The sequence below is a fragment of the Blennius ocellaris genome (assembly GCF_963422515.1).
Source record: "Blennius ocellaris genome assembly, chromosome: 22".
NCBI lineage: Eukaryota > Metazoa > Chordata > Actinopteri > Blenniiformes > Blenniidae > Blennius > Blennius ocellaris.
Window position 1 is genome coordinate 11810 of NC_137671.1, and position 21484 is coordinate 33293.

General features: G+C 46.5%; 1 protein-coding gene across 4 annotated transcripts; it reads right to left on the reverse strand.

The window, feature by feature from the left end:
- Positions 1-218: 218 nt before the first annotated feature.
- On the reverse strand, positions 219-20923 carry ipo8 (importin 8; the record flags this gene model as incomplete). 4 transcript variants are annotated; one of them, XM_080518439.1, is made up of 25 exons in its annotated part: positions 20728-20923; positions 19488-19569; positions 19048-19204; positions 18470-18628; positions 18223-18379; positions 16168-16257; positions 15255-15349; positions 15086-15170; positions 13927-14061; positions 12931-13030; positions 11942-12018; positions 11583-11699; positions 11409-11498; positions 9863-10028; positions 9292-9452; positions 8353-8478; positions 8069-8135; positions 5760-5885; positions 5374-5471; positions 5138-5233; positions 4463-4683; positions 3329-3534; positions 2047-2265; positions 1686-1815; positions 219-1604 (listed from the first exon to the last, which is right to left on the reverse strand). In XM_080518439.1, coding segments are annotated over exons 1-25 (3045 nt in total). In that variant the 5' UTR covers positions 20812-20923. The 4 variants fall into 4 exon arrangements, with proteins under 4 accessions (XP_080374565.1, XP_080374563.1, XP_080374564.1 ...); XM_080518437.1 differs by having other exon boundaries at positions 8060-8135; XM_080518438.1 differs by lacking the exon at positions 219-1604 and having other exon boundaries at positions 1682-1815; positions 8060-8135; positions 18223-18373.
- Between the last annotated feature and the right edge of the window lie 561 nt (positions 20924-21484).

The window sequence follows — 21484 nt, forward strand, 5'->3', positions numbered from 1 at the left end:
TGTGGAAGGGAGGTGATGAGGCCACAGGATTTCCACTGCAGCTTTGTTCAGATTGAGATAAAAGGTCTTTTGCCTCTGGCCTTATTGAAGGGGGTCATCTGTTCTGGGAATTTTTTCTTATGCCAGATACCCCTGGACTTTTCTTAAAAAAAACAACCTTTATTTCATTGTTTTATATTTTTATTTCTTTAAAAAAACAAACATACATACACATTTACACACACACATTAAAGAGAAACCCCCAAAAATGTCTTCATATGAAGACTTGACTACTGTATGCGATAGGAGACGTCGAGGTCGGGTCTCCCAAGCGTATGAACTTTAACTGACCACAACGCCCAGACGATTTCTATTATGATGGGTTTTCCGGGTACTGGAGGAAGGGCAGCTACCGGGGGATTGACCGTGCACCTCCAGACTTCAGTGGTTTCAGGGGTCAGGTTGATGTTGCTAACCCTAACCACTGTTAGCTTCCATTTATTCATAACAGACTTTTCCAATCTGCTTTTTCTGAGTCCTGTGAGGACTCAATGTCCCCATGGGTCTGTACATTTGTTTCTTCTTCATCTCCAAGAAAATCTCCACCTCTCTCTTTCCCTCACTCACCCTGTCCCCCCATCCCCTTCTCCCTTTCTGTACCTCTCCCCATCCCCTTCTCTCTCACTCTTTGTGTGCCCCCCTCTCTGTGGTTTTCTCCATCCACTGTCTCTCTATGCCCCCACCCTCTCTCGCAGCTCATAAATACTCTCCATGGTTTCCTGCTTGGATGAGGTTTTTCTTGAACTCATGCTGTGGTAAAAAAAAAAAAAAAACACTTATTGAGGAAAATCAAGGAAAAGTGAAAAAGCCTGAATTAACCACAAATCAAAAAGTTATCTGAACTAAATGATTTTCTTAAATTATTATTATGTAAAATGTTACAAAAACAGAAGTCAAACAAGGACAGGAAGCTGCTTCTAGTTTACAAGTGACATTACAGCAGAGGCCTCAACCTTTGACCTCTATACAAGGCACCCTGAAAAACTCAGTGTTGCTCCACCATGTGATCACGTGTTCGGTTATAGAGACAGACAAACACCGTTTACAGCACATACACTGTATACAGCACATACACTGTATACAGCACATACACTGTTTACAGCACATACACTGTTTACAGTATGTACACTGTTTATAGTATGGACACAAACTGTACAGCTGTACAAAAACTACTCATTCTGCTGTTCAACATTTACGTTTATAACACACACACACACACACACACACACGCACGCACGCACGCACGCACGCACGCACGCACGCACGCACGCCAGCAGAGCAGTCCTGAACCGGTGAGGTTCTGGAGCGTTGCGGTCCTGGATTGGACCGGTCAGGGTCTGGACCCTTGTAGACAGGGTCCTGTCAGTGCAGCAGGACTCAGGCTACTGGGACCCGACCTGGACCCAAAGACATGCTGCTGCTCCATCCAGGTGGGGCGGGGCTCCAGGATTAGGTCTTGGTGGGATGTGGTCTGATCTGGACAGAGAACCCAGACTGGACCGGGTCTGACCAGGTCTCCAGGTCGGACTGGGCCCTAATTCAGCAGGTTTAACTTCAGTCAGGTTCTGAAAGCAAAACACACAAACTGAACACAAACTGAAGGAGTTTGACTGACTGAACATCCAGATGTTGGCATCTGCTCTCACCACTGGCCCTTTGCACCGGTGCTCCTCCTCTGCTGGGAGACGCTGTAAATCTCCTGCAGCTGCTTCTTCTGGTCGTCACTGAGTGGCGCCGTCAGAGTCTGGTACCACGCTGCATCAGAGGTCTGCACTCCTGAGAACACACAGACAGACAGACAGACAGACAGACAGACAGACAGACAGACAGACAGACAGACAGACACAGAGACAGACAGACAGACAGACAGACAGACACAGACACAGACACAGACACAGACACAGACACAGACACAGGTTAGAGAACAGCACTCGAAATCAGGAATTTACATGTTCCAACATTTGGGTTCGACCTTAAATACATTTTCTTTGTCTCACTCTGACTCACTGAGCAGGGCTGAAGTGAAGAACTGGTACTCGTCCTCTCCGTTGTCATAATCCATTGGCGTGCTGTACTCCTCAAGTGGCGTTCCTTCAAAGCCGTCGTCGTCCCAGTAGTCATCTTCATCATCGTCATCATCCTCACCTCCCTGGACAGCTGACATGCAGGACTGCTGCACAACGTTCCGGTTCTCACTCCCCTCATCTTCATCACTGGGAATCTCCTCTGTGTCCAACACAAAGACAAAACTGTGAATCAACACCGGTTCTGAATCAACCCATGACCCCTGAACTATACCGACAGAACCCAGTTCAGTATATTCGTATGTTATAGCTGTAAATCCGAATAAAAGCAGCTGGAACAGAACAGACGTCCTGATCGACAGACAATCAGTGTGGCTCACAACGCCACACATCCACACTGCAGCTTCACTCACGACTGTCACCGCACTATTTATGTGCTTGCTTTGAAATTAGACTGATTGTGACACACTTTATCACAATTAATAATCAATCAGTTCTAGCCTCTGGATCATTGATAATCAATCAGTTCTAGCCTCTGGATCATTGATAATCAACCAGTTCTATCCATAGCTCTGCATCATTAGAAGATGAAACTATGACATATGAACATGGTGTTGCTGATTCAGCAGTAATGTTCCACTACAGAAACATCTATACCACTGCAGTTCGGCTGTTTATTATTATGTGGATCTATAAGTGTGAAAGCTGAAGACATTAAATGAATGAAATGAATCTGACTTCAATTATCCACCTCACAATCAGCATTTCCAGGTTCTCCGTCTCCAAAATCAGCGTGTGCAAGGTTCAAAGTTTGCGTACTGGTACGCACATTCTCCCACGAAATGTAGTTTTGTAAATCACAAACTTTGCGTGGGAAGTGGCATACATATTTTTCAGGACTTTTGGTGCTTCAGCAGCTTTATAAATGAGGCTCCAGCTCTCTTGATAGTGGTGATTAGAAAAAAACTGTTTGCATGATCTAAGCTCCTCCAGGCCCGAGCTGGTGAGGGGCCCAGCTCCTCCAAGTCCCCGCTCTGAACTGGGCCCCGCTGGGGCTCAGGCCCGAGGCATGCCACCCTCCAAGCCCCTCCTGAAGCCCCCACCCACTGTAATAGAACCCTGAACTGTACCGATTGAACCCTAATCTATACTGATACACCCCTAAACCGTACTCACAGAACCCCAAACTGTACTAACCCACACTAAAAGACCCCCCAACCACCACCATTGTGGTACTCCTGGGTCCTGGACCAACCCCCCCTCACCATTGTGGTCCTCATCCTGGGCCCCCCCCCCTGCCAGCAGGTGGGGCTTGGTGACGAGGCGGGAGGCATACAGGTGCTTGAGGCCCAGGAACAGCAGCAGGATGGATGGGACAATCTGAGCAGCTACACCTTCCAACACCGCTGGCCGGCCGGGAAGCTCCATCAGCACGCTGAGTCCAATGATGCACAGCTTGCGATCATGGAGGCTGAGACACACAGACACTCAGCTGATCAATACATTCCTCATCTCAGGAAGCAGCAATATCTTCCATCCTGATGTCTTCATGTTGCTTCCAAACTAAACAGCTGAAGACTTTCTGTTATCGGTCTGTGATTCATCTGTTACTAGCATTTTACTCATCTGTTACTTGTTTGTTTCCATCTGTTACTCATCTGTTACTGCTTGACTGTTATTAATCTGGTATTGATGTGTTATTGGTCTGTTATTGATCTGCCTTGGTTTGTTACTAATCTGTATATGTGTTATTGTTCTCAACTGGTCCTTCATTGATAGGTGATTGGTCTGTTATCATTCTGCTCTTGGTCTGTTATCGTTCTGCTCTTGGTCTGTTATTGTTCTGCTCTTGGTCTGTCATTGTTCTGCTCTTGGTCTGTTATTGTTCTGCTCTTGGTCTGTTATTGTTCTGCTCTTGGTCTGTCATTGTTCTGCTCTTGGTCTGTTATTGTTCTGCTCTTGGTCTGTTATTGTTCTGCTCTTGGTCTGTTATTGTTCTGCTCTTGGTCTGTTATTGATCGGTTAATGGTGTGTTACTGATCTGTAATCGGTGTGTTAATTGGTCAAACATTTAACAGCTACTCTGGCTTTACAATTTCAGTCAAACCGATTCAGTGAAACAAAATACAGATGTTCAGAGTAAAAGTAGAGGTGTGGTTGTGGTAGAGTTGAGGTGTGGAGAGGTGTTGATGGTCGAAGTGTGGAGAGGTGTGGAGAGGTGTTGAGGTGTGGAGAGGTGGAGGGTGGAGGTGTGGGGAGATGTTGAGGTGTGGAGAGTGGAGGTGGGGAGGAGGTTCACCTTGTTAACTAAATAATGAATGATTCGTTCAGGCATGCAGCTGATTGATGATGAGGATCAATGAAGAGCTGTAGATCAATACTTTGTAATGACTTCTCACCCTAAGAAGAGCTCAGTGTCGTTCATCCATTGGTTGATGAAGTGAGCCGTGATTGGCTGTGGACTGTTCTGCAGCCGCATATTGTCCAGCGTGTGCAGCAGCAGTGGCGGGTTGTAGTAGAGAGCAGCGACGTTCACCTGCAGGCACATGATCCTCAACTCGCTGGATTTCACCCCTCGTACCAACCGCTCCAACACCACCTCCACAAACAGGGGGATGCACTGCAAGACACAGAAGGTGGAGTTAGCATGAGGGTTGAGCCGTCAGCAAGACGGGGTGGAGGAGGACCAGTCAGCATTACTTCACCGTCCAACTCTCCATGCTGAGTCATTTGTATGTTCTCCTGAGGCTGTATCATCAGGTTTCCTTCTATACTCCTCATTTGTCTCCTCTACCACCACCTGCTACCTGCTCCACCACCACTCCACTACTACCTGCTCCAACACCACCACCCATTCCTCCATCACCAGCTGCTGCCTGCTCCTCTACCAACATCCACTCCTCCATCACCACCACCACCCACTCCTCCACAAGTAATTGCTCATCCAGAATTAAAACATTCCAGCGTGTTTCTGACTGTGCTAACTGTACGATAGCTCTGTGACTGTGCTAATGGAACAATAGCTCTGTGACTGTGCTAATGGTACGATAGCTCTCTGACTCGCTGCTTCTCACCTGGTCGATGCCGCGACCTCGACACTGCAGGATGATGACCTCCAGCAGCTTGGCAGCGTGACACTCTGCATCCTCTCCTGCATCAATGCTCAGTACCTTGAACAGATGAAAAGAAGTGTCACACACACACACACACACACACACACACACACACACACACACACACACACACACACACACACACACACACACACACACACACACACACACACACACACACACACACACACACACACCTTCTTGCACATGCTATAGATGACCTCCAGGTGCTTGGGGTTAGACAGAAGCATGTCTGTGTCCACAGTCACGTAGTTGTGCAGGAGCGGCATCATGTCTGTGAAGGAAACATCATGAGGCATTGACATTGTGTTGGGAAGTTGTTTCTGAGGAGAGAACATTAAAAGTCCAGTGTGAAGCTGTCGGGCTTCCATCATCACCAAGGCTCTTTTCGTTGCTCTCAATGACAGGTTAGCATTAGGTTAGCCTAACCCTAACCCTGTTGAGATGGAACAATGTGAGGACAATGTGAGGGATGGAACCATGTGAGGACAATGTGAGGGATGGAACCATGTGAGAGACAGAACCATGTGGGGGATGGAACCACACCATCTGTGGAAAGTACCTGTGAAGTAGTCGAAGCAGTCATGCTGAAACACCTCATAGAGAACGCCCAGCAGATGCCACATCTGAGGGGAGATGGTCTGACAGGTAAGGCCGAATGCCAACGACAGGATCTCCTCGTAAAACTCTGCAGCAGATGGAGGACACAGGTTAACAGTCTTCAGCAGAGGGAGGAGGACACAAGTTAACGGTCTTCAGCAGACAGAGGAGGACACAAGTTAACAGTCTTCAGCAGAGGGAGGAGGACACAGCTAACAGTCTTCAGCAGACAGAGGAGGACACAAGTTAACGGTCTTCAGCAGAGGGAGGAGGACACAGCTAACAGTCTTCAGCAGACAGAGGAGGACACAAGTTAACGGTCTTCAGCAGAGGGAGGAGGACACAGCTAACAGTCTTCAGCAGACAGAGGAGGACACAAGTTAACGGTCTTCAGCAGAGGGAGGAGGACACAGCTAACAGTCTTCAGCAGACAGAGGAGGACACAAGTTAACGGTCTTCAGCAGAGGGAGGAGGACACAGCTAACAGTCTCCAGCAGAGGGAGGAGGACACAGGTTAACAGTCTCCAGCAGATGAGGAGGACACAGCTAACAGTCTCCAGCAGAGGGAGGAGGACACAGCTAACAGTCTCCAGCAGAGGGAGGAGGACACAGCTAACAGTCTCCAGCAGAGGGAGGACGACACAGTCAACAGTCTCCAGCAGAGGGAGGACGACACAGCTAACAGTCTCCAGCAGAGGGAGGACGACACAGCTAACAGTCTCCAGCAGAGGGAGGACGACACAGCTAACAGTCTCCAGCAGACAGAGTACTGACATCTCCCCACAGGGGCCGTGCAGCGTCCCAGCCCTCAGGCATACAGACACCTCCCAGGAAACACAATGTCTTCTCAGTGAGGTCACCAACATGGTCAAAGGTTAAAGAATCTGCCCCACCAGGTGTTCCCCTCTCCTCCTCCATCTCTGTGGACTACGAAGCAGCAGGAAGCACCCAGCTCCACAGCCTGTTAGCCCTGGACTGCTAAAAGCAGGGGTGATAAGCTCGGGTCCTGGACAGCCTCCAGCATCTTTAACACAGCTGAATGTCATGGTGGTCCATCACCAAATTCAGCAGAGAACCTGATGGAATCAGGCATGTTGAAGCAGGGAGACATGGGAAACATGCAGGACTTGGGCCCTGCACAAAATGAGTTTGACAGCCCTGGCTAAAGGCCTGAACTCTGGAAGGCCTCACATCCTGGAGCTCCACCACAACCAGAACCAGCACTCAGCATCCTGCCTCATCAGCAGGGAAGAACAGACCCCATGTTGCCCCAGAAGCCCACTCGGGCAGATCACAGCTCATAGAACTCTTTCTGCCTATTTCCCCCTGCAAGCAGAATCTTGATGCTCATGCTGAGACCATGCAGGACAAAGCATCTGAAATTTCAAGAGACCAGCTCCTGGATGTGCAGTGGACCACTAGGACACTGCAAAGACTGCCCCTGAACCACAACTCAGCATGTCCAGAGTTAGTGCAGAGGGGCTAACTGTAAACCGAAGGATCCACAAGCTCCACTGGGCTGGACGACAGCTCTTCAAAGAGCATGTGGTAACTAACGAGACTGATATCCTTTCTTGTCAAACAGGTGGTGCCACAGCTGTAGCTGATGCATATCAGATTCCATTTTTATAAATACATATTCAAAAATATCTTTGATCACTATTAGTCAACCAAGCAGTGTTGCCATTCCTGCTCCCAATAAAGAGAACAAGCAATGGTCTCATTTTGTTCAAGATAACCCAACAGGCTGGTGACCACAGCCGACAGCCAGTGGTTTACCTTCAGACACTGACATGTCCTGTGTGTCTAGAGGTGTAATTCCAGTGAGTGGAGAAGGTTAGGAACGATAATGTTATTCTCCAAAAAAACCTGAGGGTCTTGTCACTTCACTCTCACGTCCATGGTACATTACGTGTCCGGACAGTGCTACGGGCCTTTCTCAGCGAAACACAAGCTTCTTTCTTCTTGTAGTGGAATCGCACTCGCCTCAGGGTGCTTTCTTTTAAGATCAATTTCAACCAAATCTAGTAAGTGACAGCTGTGGACCAGACATGTTCAGATGCAAAATGAAGCACAACTCACAAGAAAAGCATATTTAATACAACTATTGTTGGCTGGCCACTGCCAGGAAAGCTTCAGAATCAGATGACCCTAACCCTAACAGAACACATTGAATTCACGTGGATACTTCAGCTGCAGTTTGGATGACCTTCAGAGTCACAGTTCTGTCTCCAGATGTAACCCTGCCCCCTACGCACACACCTGCCATACCTATGATGGGCTTCTGTAAGACCAGGCCGATCACCTGCAAGCAGATCCCCTCCAGCTGCTGGGTGATCTGAGAGGAAGGGCACACAGAGGTCAAGTTCTACACAGGTCTGACATCTACCAATGGAGTGTGTGTGTGTGTGTGTGTGTGTGTGTGTGTGTGTGTGTGTGTGTGTGTGTGTGTGTGTGTGTGTGTGTGTGTGTGTGTGTGTGTGTGTGTGTGTGTGTGTGTGTGTGTGTGTGTGTGTGTGTGTGTGTGTGTGTGTGTGTGTGTGTGTGTGTGTCACCTCCTTGTGGTCCTCCATGACAGTGAGGATGGTGTCAATAGTGCTGAGAATACCCAGGGCCATGACCGTCTTGTCCTCGTTCTCCTCATACTCCTCGCTCTGAAGAACTCGTGTGAAAATTTCTGCCTAAAGCACAAACAGAATAAGATTAAACAGAATAAGCCTCTGGCTCCGAGGGTATCCAAAGCCAGCCCTGAAGCTTGCTCTGAGGCTAGCCCTGAAGCTAGCCCAGCCTTCAGAGGAGACAACAGGACTCGGTTCTGTGACATGAAAGAGGAGATAAAGAGAACCCTGAGACTGGACATGGCAAAAGGGAGAAAAGAAGAAACTAAGGCCGTGCTTGCAGAAACATCAACATTATTCAGGCCCTACCTGACCGTGCACCGCCCACAATTTTAAATACAGTATTGTGGGGGAGGTGGTGCGCGGGGGGGGATCTGCCACTTTCCAACGGTAGAGTACATGGGTTCTTGTGCCCCCTCATTTTTACATTGCACCTTGGACACACAAAATGGTTTCTGTAGAACGTGTCCTCCTCAGTCTGGTTCTGTCAAAAGTGTCCCCCTCAGAGCCTGGTTCTGCAGGTTTCTTCCTGTTTACAAGTAGTTTCTGTTTCCTCTGTCTCCTCAGCTTGCTCATGATGAACTGTCGGTTATTCTCAGTAAAACTGATATTATAGAAGTGATCTTAGATGATTAAGATGCTTTTAGTGGAACAGAAATAGAAACAGAAATAGAACAGAACCATGATCACCACTCACTAGATTAACCCTGGTATAAAGTTCTATTCTATTCTAAACCTAGTTCTACTGGGCCCAGCCTTAAAGTGAAGCAATGAGAGTGTCACAATCTTTACAGGGTAAAGTCAGAGTCTGTGGAACTTGAACACAGATTTTACTCCAGGCTTTTCCATGGATAAAAGTATGTGCAAGGATCCTACCAGGTTCTGCGTCATGTCCACAGCGATGGCTGCCACTTCCTGGTTGTATTCGCAGATCATCTTTTGAATGACATTGGTGAGGTCGTCATTTTCAGTCTCTTTGACAACATGAAGCAGCTCCTGCATGATGGGTCGAATGTACGGCCTGACATAGAGCTTGGCTGAAACACACACACACACACACACACACACACACACACACACACACACACACACACACACACACACACACACACACACACACACACACACACACACACACACACACACACACACACACACACACACACACACACACACACACACACACACACACACACACACACTTGTGACTGCCATCTGGCAGCAGGACTGAAGGAACAGGGTCACATTCTGCTTCAATTTCATCACACATTTTTTTTAGAATGAACAAATCAAGACATTGAGAAGACATCTGCTGAGGTCTTGCTATGCTTATGCTCCAAGAGTAGTTTGAGTTGTTCCCTCAGAAGAAGAGTAAAAACAACGATAAGCAGCAGATTAGTCACCAGAAGAACTGGCCAGCGCCGCGAGCTGGTGAAACTCCACCCACCTTGTTCCTGGTTGCTGACCAGTGTCTGCAGAGCGATGGCAGCCTCCACCTTGACGGGCATCTCTTTGTCGTCAATCAGATCCTGTCTCACCAGCTCCACAGCGTTCCTCAACACCAGGTCGTCATGGAAACGCAGCGGGCTGAAACAGTGCAGCACCCAGCAGGACTGCCAAGTCCACAAGAGAAACAGAAGTTTAGCAGAGTGCTCATTGCTGCTCATAAAAATGCAGAGCAACCACAGACTCCATAGCACAGTCTGCTTGTATCGGGGTAGTCTCCTGTACCATTGTAGTCTGCTTGTATCGAGATAGTACTTGTTTCGGGGCTAAACCACAGTAGAGAGATAAATAACTTCCCACCTGGCCATTCCCCCTGCTATTTGAAAAGTGTAAAGTTTAAAATGTAACTCTGGAAATACTCTTGGTCAATTAAGAAAATAACTTTGATAGAATTTCTACAGGAGTATGTGAAACCAGAAAACATAACGAGGGAGAATATTCTTTCATACAGAACATAGTGTGAGTAAGAATCAGAAAAGAAACTGAATTCCATTTGTGTATGGCTTCCTTTATTTTCTATAAGGGCAAAATTGAACTCTGCCAGTGTTTGAATTCTATTAGTAAGTCTATTCCTAGATATTTGAATGGATTCTCATCCCAATTAATATACATTTCGAATATGAGTTGCTTTATGGGTTGATCCTTGATGTTTTTAGTACATTCTTATGTCTAGCATGTAACTTTGCAACTCTAATGAGCCCCACAGCTCATTAGCATGTTGGAGGGCAGACCTAAGTGATGCACCTGAACACATCACTAAAAGCTGTCAACTCCTGCAGTTAAAACAAGACCAACATGGAGGCTCAGAGACGCTTTCTCTTTTATTGCCAAAAACAGTTTAGCAAAATGTATTTCTGAAAACATTGGAGGTCAAAAATAATGCTGCTTCTGTGACCTACGAGTTCAACAGTATCTTCACGGAGTATGAACTGGCTGACATCACAGTCAGAATTTTCTTCTTGTGTCCTTATGGGTTCGTATGGGAGTATACAAGGGCCTAAATAAGTTAAATTAGTCTCTCCCCCTTTCAATCTCCGGACCGTAAATGCTGCAAATGTTTAGCTTCGCCCACATTCTGCCTCAAATGCATAAAAATGCCTAAAAGATTTGATTCCGCCCACTTTCTGACACTTTTACGTTTGGTTTGCTCCACAGTGAGGGGTAATTGATTCATTTGGAGAGTGAATTACGAGGAGTAATGAAGTCGACGATAAGAGATGTTCAGCATAGAGCACCCCCTTGTGCCCCCAAAGAGCACCCTAACCCTCTTCTCCATTAATGCAGATGCCTGTAAACATATGAGTATCTCATCCACTGTGCTAGGAGCTTCATATAGGACTTGGACAGCAGTGGTGAATGTAAACCTCCGGTCTCAAGGCCACGTTCCTGATCACTGTGTCTCAGAATGATACAGTGATTTGTATTCAGGCTGATGGTTTACAGTATAACATTTACATCAATATGGTCAGACTGTTCAGGTATCTCACCCTTGCTCGCAGGTAACCCATGGGTGAGTTCAACAGAGGGAAGACGCAGTTCTGCAGCATCAACTCCATCTGTTCTCTGTACGCCCGCTTCTGCAGCATCAAATAAAGACCAGCACATCATATGACTGCTTTAGATGTTCGATAAAATCTCCAATGATGCAAAGCCACAGATACCTTCAGCAGGAGTTCAGCCATAGCCCCGATGCAGTGCAAGGCCCCGTCTGTCCTGCGGGGGTCAGCAGATGGGTTCATCAAGATCTGGTGACAGAACTCCATCATCTGAGGAAGAACCTGGCAAAGAGCAAAGTCATACCACCCATGTCTCCAATTTCAAACGCCATTCAACAACCATCCGAAATGTAGAAAGCGGAAAAAAAAACAATCCGAGTGTGGCTTGCGGGCACACTGAAGTCTGAGCAGAGGATGTTAGAGCACACAAGAAACTACAGAGATGGATTATATCTTTGATTGATGACAGCCACGGTCATCAACAAATACATGGATTGACAATGCGTGTAAAGACTCATCCTCACCTCCTTCCTCTTACGGGCGGCTTTACACAACAGACTCTGAGCAGCGGTGACCGGGAGAGCGTGGTCATCGTAGAGGTCTGCAAAGTAGAACAGACGAAATCAGGTGGCTTGAAGGTGGTATGGCTGGAAGCTAAGTCTACAATGGTAGACTTAGCTTCCGTCTTTGTCTTCAAATGGTCCAAAATGCTGCAGCATGGCTTTTAACAGGATCCAGCAGAAGATCTCACATCACTCCGATTTTATATTCTCTGCACCGGCTCCCCATCAAATTTCGAATTGATTTCAAGATTTTAGTTTTGACTTTTAGAGCGTTGCAAGGTCAGGCACCTAAATAAGTGTCTGACCTGTTGTGCCCCTGGTACTCCCCTGGTCGCTCCCTTAGGTTCTCGGGCCAGAACCTCCTCACTGTTCCACGGACCCACTTTAAAACCAGAGGAGACTTGGCCTTTAAAGCTGTTGCTCCTAGACTGTGGAACGACCTTCCTTTGTTGCTGCGTGCCGCCGACTCTGTTGACTGTTTTAAGAAACAGCTGAAAACACGACTGTTCAGACAAGCTTTTAGTTAACATGGATGTGATTGGTTTTTATTCCATCCGTACTATTTGATTATTTTATTGTGACCATACTATTTTACTGTGTCCGCACTATTTTATTATGTCTGTGCTATTTTATTATTTTTATGCCTCTTTGAAGCACCTTGTGATTTTTATCTGTGAAAGGTGCTATATAAATAAAGCTTCTTCTTCTTCTTCAATGTAGAAGACACTCAGAAAATAGGGGAACACCCTCCCTGTACCTTCAGTACAACGGAGGAGACACATCGGAGTAAAAGTTGAAGAACAGAAGGAAAAGGAGCTCTAAGATATCTCTTCTCTCTGTGTGACTGTCTAACCACAAATTGTGTTAGGTTTTTAAGGTACGTAATGGGAGAAAGAACTGAACCAATGAAGTCAGGCCTGATCATTAACAAAGGATGATTGAACACTCACTGAATTTCATGCGGATGTACTCATATGGGTCTTCCTGCCACAGCTTCTCATCCTCGTCTTTGTAGCACATGAGAGGAAAGATGACCTCCTGGCATATGGCCTGAGAGCGAAAAAGAGTGAAATGAGCTGATTACAAGAACTCTTTCTCTTGGGACTATGACTGACTACAACATTGTCAACCCATTTCAGTGTTCAAACCCTTTCAGTCTTTTATTGATAAGACTTCATGACTGCTGTACATCTTCATGACGATACTGCCCAAGTATTTTACACTGTCATATTCACACACTCACAACTGAACTTCAAACCGTGGTACAGTCACCTTGCTCAGAAAATGCCTGGAGGACATGGAGATTGTCAAGGCTTTCAGCTTCTGTGTTTGATCCATTTACAAATCACACCTAAAACTAGAATCAAAGCACACCACAAACAGGATTGACTGGTTCATCTGACATCAGGGTGCAGTGTTCACTCTTCCAAAAAAAGACTTCAGGGTTCCGTTTCAAAGGGAAAAGGGTGATTTCAAGGACCATTTGGCAACAAATAGGAACAATTCCTTAGTTCAACTGAATCCATTTGATTCCACCATAAACTCCTCAAAATGGGTCACAGTAACATCAGGAGTTGCACCTGCTTGGTTCTTTGATTGTAAGAAAGCCTGAGTCAAATCCGAGGATGTCATCAAGTGTCTCTACCTCAGGAACATTTCCCTGGGAAGCAGAGTACGTTGAAAGAATTCACTGGCCTCACATGCGTATGTGGACGACCTTCATATATTCAATACATTTCTTTCTTAAGGTAAAGCAACTTATGACTTTGTATTAAAAAACAAATGGCTGATAGAATCTGTATGGGACAGGTTGGTATATTTCAGGTTCAAGGTTTTGTCCAAGGCTCCAGAGGCCAATAGATGGAAAGTGGGAGCATGATGAAGATTTTAGTATTTCAGTAGACTTGACAGTTCAAATCACTTTGATAAAGGCATGAATCCCTAACCTGCATGTGTGGCTTCATCTGTTTCCAGGTCAGTGAGTGAGACAAGGCCTGGTTGAGGTAGTTGAGGCACTGCTGCAGAACACGAGGGGTGACGTAGTGCTTCTGCCGGTGTTGGTCCACCACCTTCAGAAGGACCTAGAGAGAACAGAGGAACCCAGATCCCACTCGGGGTCAGAACACTTCCTATAACCTCTGCTGCTGTGCTGTCTGTCACACTGCTATGGAGGAACAAGACACTTCCATGATTGATTGGAGGCAGAATCAGCAAGAGCTCCTTGCAAAGCACTGAGCGTGTAACTCTTTTCATCCAGTTTAAGACATATTGCTAAATCTCACATAATTATTATCCACATGTAGTTTATCAAACTCAGAAACGAGATCTGTGATAGATTGTACACGCAGAAGGAAATGACCAGTCATTATATTATCTGTTGGGGTTTGGATTTATAGTCTAAAATCACATGATGTAGTTTAAGGCATGAGACAAACAAGATTCTCTGAGGGAATCAGAATTCAGTTTTGTCAAACATTTGTAATAGCCTTGTCATCACATCTAGGCTTAAATATCTCTCAACACAAATCCAATTGACTCTCGAGTCCAGTGGAGAACAGCATGATGTGACAGAGATATAGGCTGTGAAGGAGATTGCGTCCACCAGGTTATTTGTGTAACCAGCATTACTATATTCCTGTGTAGTGTTTTAGCAGGGAGGGTCTGAGCAGGGTGATCAAAAACTTGAGCTGAGTGATCCTGCATTTTGGCTAAATGAAGTGACCGACAGTGTGGACATCAGACATGTGCAAAAGAATTCCCAGCAGATGCAGAGAGAAACTCTTTCTCCTTTATAGAAGAAATTAATAGTTTAGCAGCTTGGTCTAATTGGTCTCAACACCAGAAAAGAAAAATGTCCATAACAGGAGAGACATCCAACTGGGACAACCAGAATGTCATCACAACTTTGAATCCAGCTCGACTGAAGGTGAATTTCAATCAACTTCAATGGACTCGTGCCTCAGTGGAAGTGTTTCAATGGTAAGAAAAGGGAACATCCAGGATGAATATACAGACTAGGGATGTCAATGATGACTGACTACCTGACATGAATTGACATGACATGAATGCCAGACTGTAACATACTCCAGACAGTTTGCCTCTTACCTGCTGAATGCCCACTGCATATGTCTTGAGGAAAAAGTCTGCAAACTCATAGTACTCCTTTGTCACGTTGCCAGGGCTTCCATACCTGAAACGCATCATGGAAATGTTCAAGAGCAGGTCTGGCGATGTCCACCTGACAAGTTCAAATCTGCAACCCATTGATGCTCACCGCTCAAAGAGTCTGGTGATGATCCGAAGAGCCCACTTCTTACACTTCCACCAGGCCAGCTCCGGACGGTCGTCTTCATCCACCTCCAACGTCTCCTAGCAAACCAACAGCCAGTCACATAAACCCCCCTCAAACAGGACCCCATTCACGTCCTAGGACCAGGGGACGGTCTGGGACCTGGGGACAGTATGGGACGAGGGGAGGGCCGGGGACCTAAGGAAGGCCTGGTTCTAGGTAGGGGACAGTATAGGACCAGGGGAGAGCCTGGTCCCAGGGGACAGTCTGGGACAAGGGAATGGTCTGTTGCTGATCAGGATTGCGCATGTCTGAGTAAGTCAACCAAGCAACAGAGCTATATCCTGGTATGTTGATCACGAGTCATAGAATAGACTCCAGATGGAGCACAGCTCCATGTTTCTTTAACTAAAAACTCCAAATGGAGCACAGCTACATGTTTCTTTAAATACAAGTTCTTCAAGTGGGCTCATTTGGTGTGTTAGAACATTGTTTAGAGCCAGTATCCAGTTCCTGGAATGTTCATTTTACTTCTATTGTTTGATGGTCTAAAGCAGAGGTTTTGCCCTGGGTTCAGGACTCATGGGTAGAATAAAATGTGCAACATGGTGAAGTGTAAACCTTGATAATAAGAATGAAGGTCAGCATCTAAGAAATAATGACACTTGAGGTTGTAAAGCTCTGAACTTCAAGGTTTAAGATCAGTCCATCAAGCGGAACTGATGACTGAATGATGGAGGGCAATACCACATCCAGGTTGTGTGTGTGTGTGTGTGTGTGTGTGTGTGTGTGTGTGTGTGTGTGTGTGTGTGTGTGTGTGTGTGTGTGTGTGTGTGTGTGTGTGTGTGTGTGTGTGTGTGTGTGTGTGTGTGTGTGTGTGTGTGTGTGTGTGTCTTACAGCTGGAATATCTCGATCCATGATAGCTCGCAGAACTTCCATCCACTGCGTCATCACTGCATTGTTGATCAGCTGCAGTGGCAGTGAGTACTGTGGGGATCCAAACAGGTAATCAGTGATTTGGTTTAGACGATGACGTGTTGCAAAGGTCTTTAAAGCAATTTGCTTACTCTTGTAAATGAAAACTCAACGGCTCACACTGATTTGTGTGTGAAACTTAAGTTCTATGCACTGTGATAACATAAAATGCACATGGAAAGATTGCGGTGTCATCAGCCAATCAGGAGGCAGAAAGTCACACCTGATGTGCACATGGTGCAGGTGAGCTACTGAACACAGTGTGGTGAGGATAACCCAGCCATACACTCTGATATATAAATCTTGGTCTGCAATCCTCCCAAATATATCTCGATATAAGCTTATCCAACTCTTGAAACTATTGATCAGCTATGTCTATTGGAAGGCAGTGGAAGAGATGCAACATGCTTGACAGAATCATCATTTTTGACAAGACCCAAAATTAGGAATAAGTATTGAATTCCATCCCCTTATGGCTACTGTAGCTTTCTTGTTCAGGGGCAGAATGTTGAGCAAAAACAATATTGAAATGTCCTTCATGTACCCAAGTACACGAAGCCCCATATATCATGAATTCAGCTTCCCATTCCAAGTTATACTTTTTCACATTTTCTGAAGGGATGTAATTAAAAATTGTCATCTGTTTTAGAAAAATTCTATGTATATCCTGAAAAAGATCCATATTCTTCCAAAAGTGAAAATAACTGTATAAGAGATCATTCTAGGCTGGACAGCTGTAACAATATACTATCTGCAAATATGGAAAGATTTTGTTCTCCTCCTTTCATACATATTCCTTTAATTGCTTTGTTTTGATAAGCTTGTAAAAAAGCTCGATCATGAGCCCCTGATGGCTTTCAGGTGTATTGCAACTGGGAAAGACATGAAGCAGGCAGGACGTCGGGACTCCAGGCCCGGAACTGAAGACTCCTGATTTATCATCTCTCTTCAAAGCATTCAACACTCTCCAGACATCTATTAAACCAATGTCTTTCATTGCCAAATTTTATCTTTTGTTTAGTTAAATCCTAAATTGACCTGTGCTGAAAGATCTTTTTAAGGTATTCTGAGTTGTTGTTGATCATTTTTATCTCCAAAAGTTCTAAGCCCGTTTTCCTACACCACCATAGCCTCACCCACCCAACAGGAAATCCGGTCTTTCAAGGATTCCTGGAGACAACTTCTCAAAAGACGTGATGCACATATTTCCCTGCTCAGCCACATCATTACAGCATCTATAATAAACAGTCCTGGCTTCTATCTCCATTTGTCTTCCTTGACTGCGACTTAAGGGTTAAGTCAAACTCACTGTGGACTCCAGGTTACTGGGGGCACCTGTACACCCGTATCCACCGGCTGTTGGTGTCCAGACCTGAAGGACTTCCATGGAAGTCTAAGTATGTTGGGCTGCTGTTCGGTCTTTTGCCAAGAATCCCATCCAGGTCATAGTACCACATACATTTCCTCTTTTCCTCCACTGAGCTACCACTTCTGCAAAGTGAGTACCCACCTTGGCGTATTGCCGTCTGAGTTATTTGTATTTGGTTGTGGCGCCGATCCACCAACCATTTCAATCCCTGTGCAACCATCCTCTCGCTGAAGAGTTTGAACACCGCGTCGAATAGTCTTCTGACCACAGATCGATCAGCGCCTGCACTTCCTCGTCACGTGCGTGAGACACTTTCCTACTTTGTTTGTGTAGTTGCTTCTTATGATTGGTGCGGTCAGCTTTGCTTGTGTGCTACCCAAAATGCATTGCACTCTGCATCATGTCGTCTCACCCCACTGGGAAGTGCGCAGATCGCTGACTTGCATGAGAACACAGACCAACGTTGTCAAATGGACCAGAGTCCACTTGTTTGAACCAGATCAGAGCTCAGGGAGGCGTTCACACCAGCCCAAACGAAGCAGACTTGACCAGAAAGTGAACTCTGGTCCGGCACAAACAGGACATTGTGAAATAAGACACAGACTCACTTGTACGAGGGCATGGAAGATTTTGAGGATTTGCTTCTGGATGAGGACCGAGAAGATGGTGACATCTGCCAGCAGCTGGCCGATGAGCTGCTGAATCCTTGGAAGGAATATGTGCATGGCTGCCAGCAGAGGCTCCCTCTCATCTGCCTTCCTGTATCTGAAACAAAGACAGATCAGACCAGCAGCTCTTCCTGGTCAACCTGGTCTTCCTGGATGGAGCCATGCGGTAGGGCAGCACGTCACTCACTCATAGGTTTTGACCAGCTGGTACAGAGCGAGCAGGCTACCGTACCAGCTGCCGCTGTTCTGAGATTGCAAGTACAGACTCAGCTTGTCCACGATGGCAGTCCACCGGCCGGGGAAGTCATGCTTGATGATGGCTCGCAGACACATGGTCAGCTGGGCGCTACAACAACCACATCAGATACATCAACCAAACTGTATTCATACAGCACTTTTCATACAGCATTGTAGCACAAAGTACTACACACACACACACAGCTGAGCAATACAACAACAACAATCCTACAGAGCAGTACATATTACTGAAGGAACAGATATTCTCTGGTTTATGAAGAAATCAAACCCATCCAGCAGCTAAAAGCAACACTGCTGCTGCATCCAGAGCCAGACCATTCCTCACATCCAACACATGGTCAGCTGGGCACTACAACAACTTTTTAATCTTAGAATCATATTGTTCCAATCAAGAAACAATATGACTTCATTAGAATCGATTATGTTTTGTCGCTGCATCGATGCGGAATCGTCCACATGGTGGAATCGATTAAATATAATACCAAGTGCGTGTGTGCGTGCGTATACCGTATGGACTCTGGACAGCGAATGATGCCCTCCACGATGTGATCTCTGATTTGCTGCCGATCGTTCTCATGGATGTTGAAGGGAAAGACGACCTCGCCAACCGACGGCTCCCTGTCCTGCCAGTACTGACTCACCATGTTCTTCAGGTAGATGGCGGCTGTGAACACACACACACACACACACACACACACACACACACACACACACACACACACACACACACACACACACACACACACACACACACACACACACACACACACACACACACACACACACACACACACACACACACACACACACACACACACACACACACACACACACACACACCTAAGTGCTGGTTCCAGGTACACAGGGCCAGTGACAGTGTGCAACTTCACCTGTAGCTTCAGTTGTCACATATCACATATCAGAAGTCACAGGTGTCAGCCTCTCACCTGCCTGGCGAACAGGAAACTCCACCTGCTCCGACACGATGATCTGCAGCAGGGTGGGGGCGAAGTTGATGATCTTGTAGGACTGAAACATAGAGAAAGCACCTGATCAGAACCAGTCACTGGAGTGAATGTAGAGATATATAGATAGAATGTACCTCCAGACCTCTGTGACGCTAAATACTGACCCGGGTCCATTTCTATCCTTTCTTATGTCGCTTCATTCAAAAGTCAACTTCTGCTGTCAATCAGAGTGTGTTTACATTGGTTACCATGGAAACACATGTGGAAGTGTTCTACCACTTTACACCTACACCTCCTGAGCTCCATCTATATTGGAAACATGTATTGTTTGTATCCATAGCAGCAAAAAGAATAGACTCAATTATGTATTCTGAAATTATTATTTTGTAAAAAAATGACTATACTCATAAAAGTACATTTAGATTAGACTTTAATGATCCCACATGGGGAAACTCATTAAGTCAATAAGTAAATTATTTTAACAAGGAAACCCAACTATAGACAAAAAACTATTAGTGACTCAAATCATACGAATACTGGGAAAACTCAAACGTACTTTGCTTGTTATGGTTTCAATTACCCCCCCTCCCACACACACACACACACTGGTGTGTGTGTGTGTTAAGATAGGAGGCGTCCAATAACTGAGGAGGATTGGAGGCGTAGAATGATAGAACAGTTCTATAGCGGTTTCCATGGTAACACTAAACTCCCCCACTAACTGCCCCTCTATGGGGTGGGGGTGGGGGGGGTAAATCCCTGGTCTACACCCCCCCACTAACTGCCCCTCTACGGGGGGTAAACCACGGTCTACACCCCCCCCACTAACTGCCCCTCTACGGGGGGTAAATCCCTGGTCTACACCCCCCCACTAACTGCCCCTCTACGGGGGGTAAATCCCTGGTCTACACCCCCCCACTAACTGCCCCTCTACGGGGGGTAAATCCCTGGTCTACACCCCCCCACTAACTGCCCCTCTACGGGGGGTAAACCACGGTCTACACCCCCCCACTAACTGCCCCTCTACGGGGGGTAAACCACGGTCTACACCCCCCCACTAACTGCCCCTCTACGGGGGTAAATCCCTGGTCTACACCCCCCCACTAACTGCCCCTCTACGGGGGGTAAATCCCTGGTCTACACCCCCCCCCCCCCCCCCAACTGCCCCTCTACGGGGGGTAAATCCCTGGTCTGGGGGTAAACAGAGTCGCGGTCCCACCTGGTTGAGCTCATTCTCCGCGGCGATCCTCAGGTTGGGGTCGATGGTCCCCTTCAGCGCCTGGACTATCCGGTTGGGATCCATCGGTGTTCGGACTCACATCAGCTCCGCTCGAGTCTCCGTCTCACGTCGTCTCACGTCGTCTCACGTCGCTCTCAGCCGCAGAGAACAATTCTGGACGCGAGCGAAGTGAACCTTCCGCTGGAGGAAGTAAAACGTCCGCTGGAGGAAGTGAACTGTCCGGCAGGAAGTACACAATCTGCGGGAGGAAGTGCGCCCTCCTCGGTTGAGGTGGCGCTCCAACTCCGGTAGCTTGACGGAGGTCCGAGGAATCCCGACAAGACCCGAGGAAGAACAACGAAGCAGCTGTAGGCATAGACGTAAAACACTAGATGCCTCGCTTTGCCGCCTGTGACGCGCCTACACCGCCGCCATCTTGGGGAGGTCGTCCGCTTGCGCTAAACGTATAGATCCCAGGCTAGAAAATCCAGAAAAACGTTCGTAGCTCGCTTGCTGGTCCACGTATCGACACATGTAAAGCCTCATTTTAAAGCTGAGGGAAATGTCTATCCCGTGGAATACTTTTTCCTTGTACAGTAACTTTTCCATGAGTGTTGTGTTTGAATTGTATATATAAAACAGGTGTTTTCTTCCTAAGCATTTAGATTCATGAACATTTACTTTTTCTATAATGACAAGATTTATAATGCAAGAAGCTTTTGCAGAACAATTATGCGAGACCAAGTGGTTAAATGTT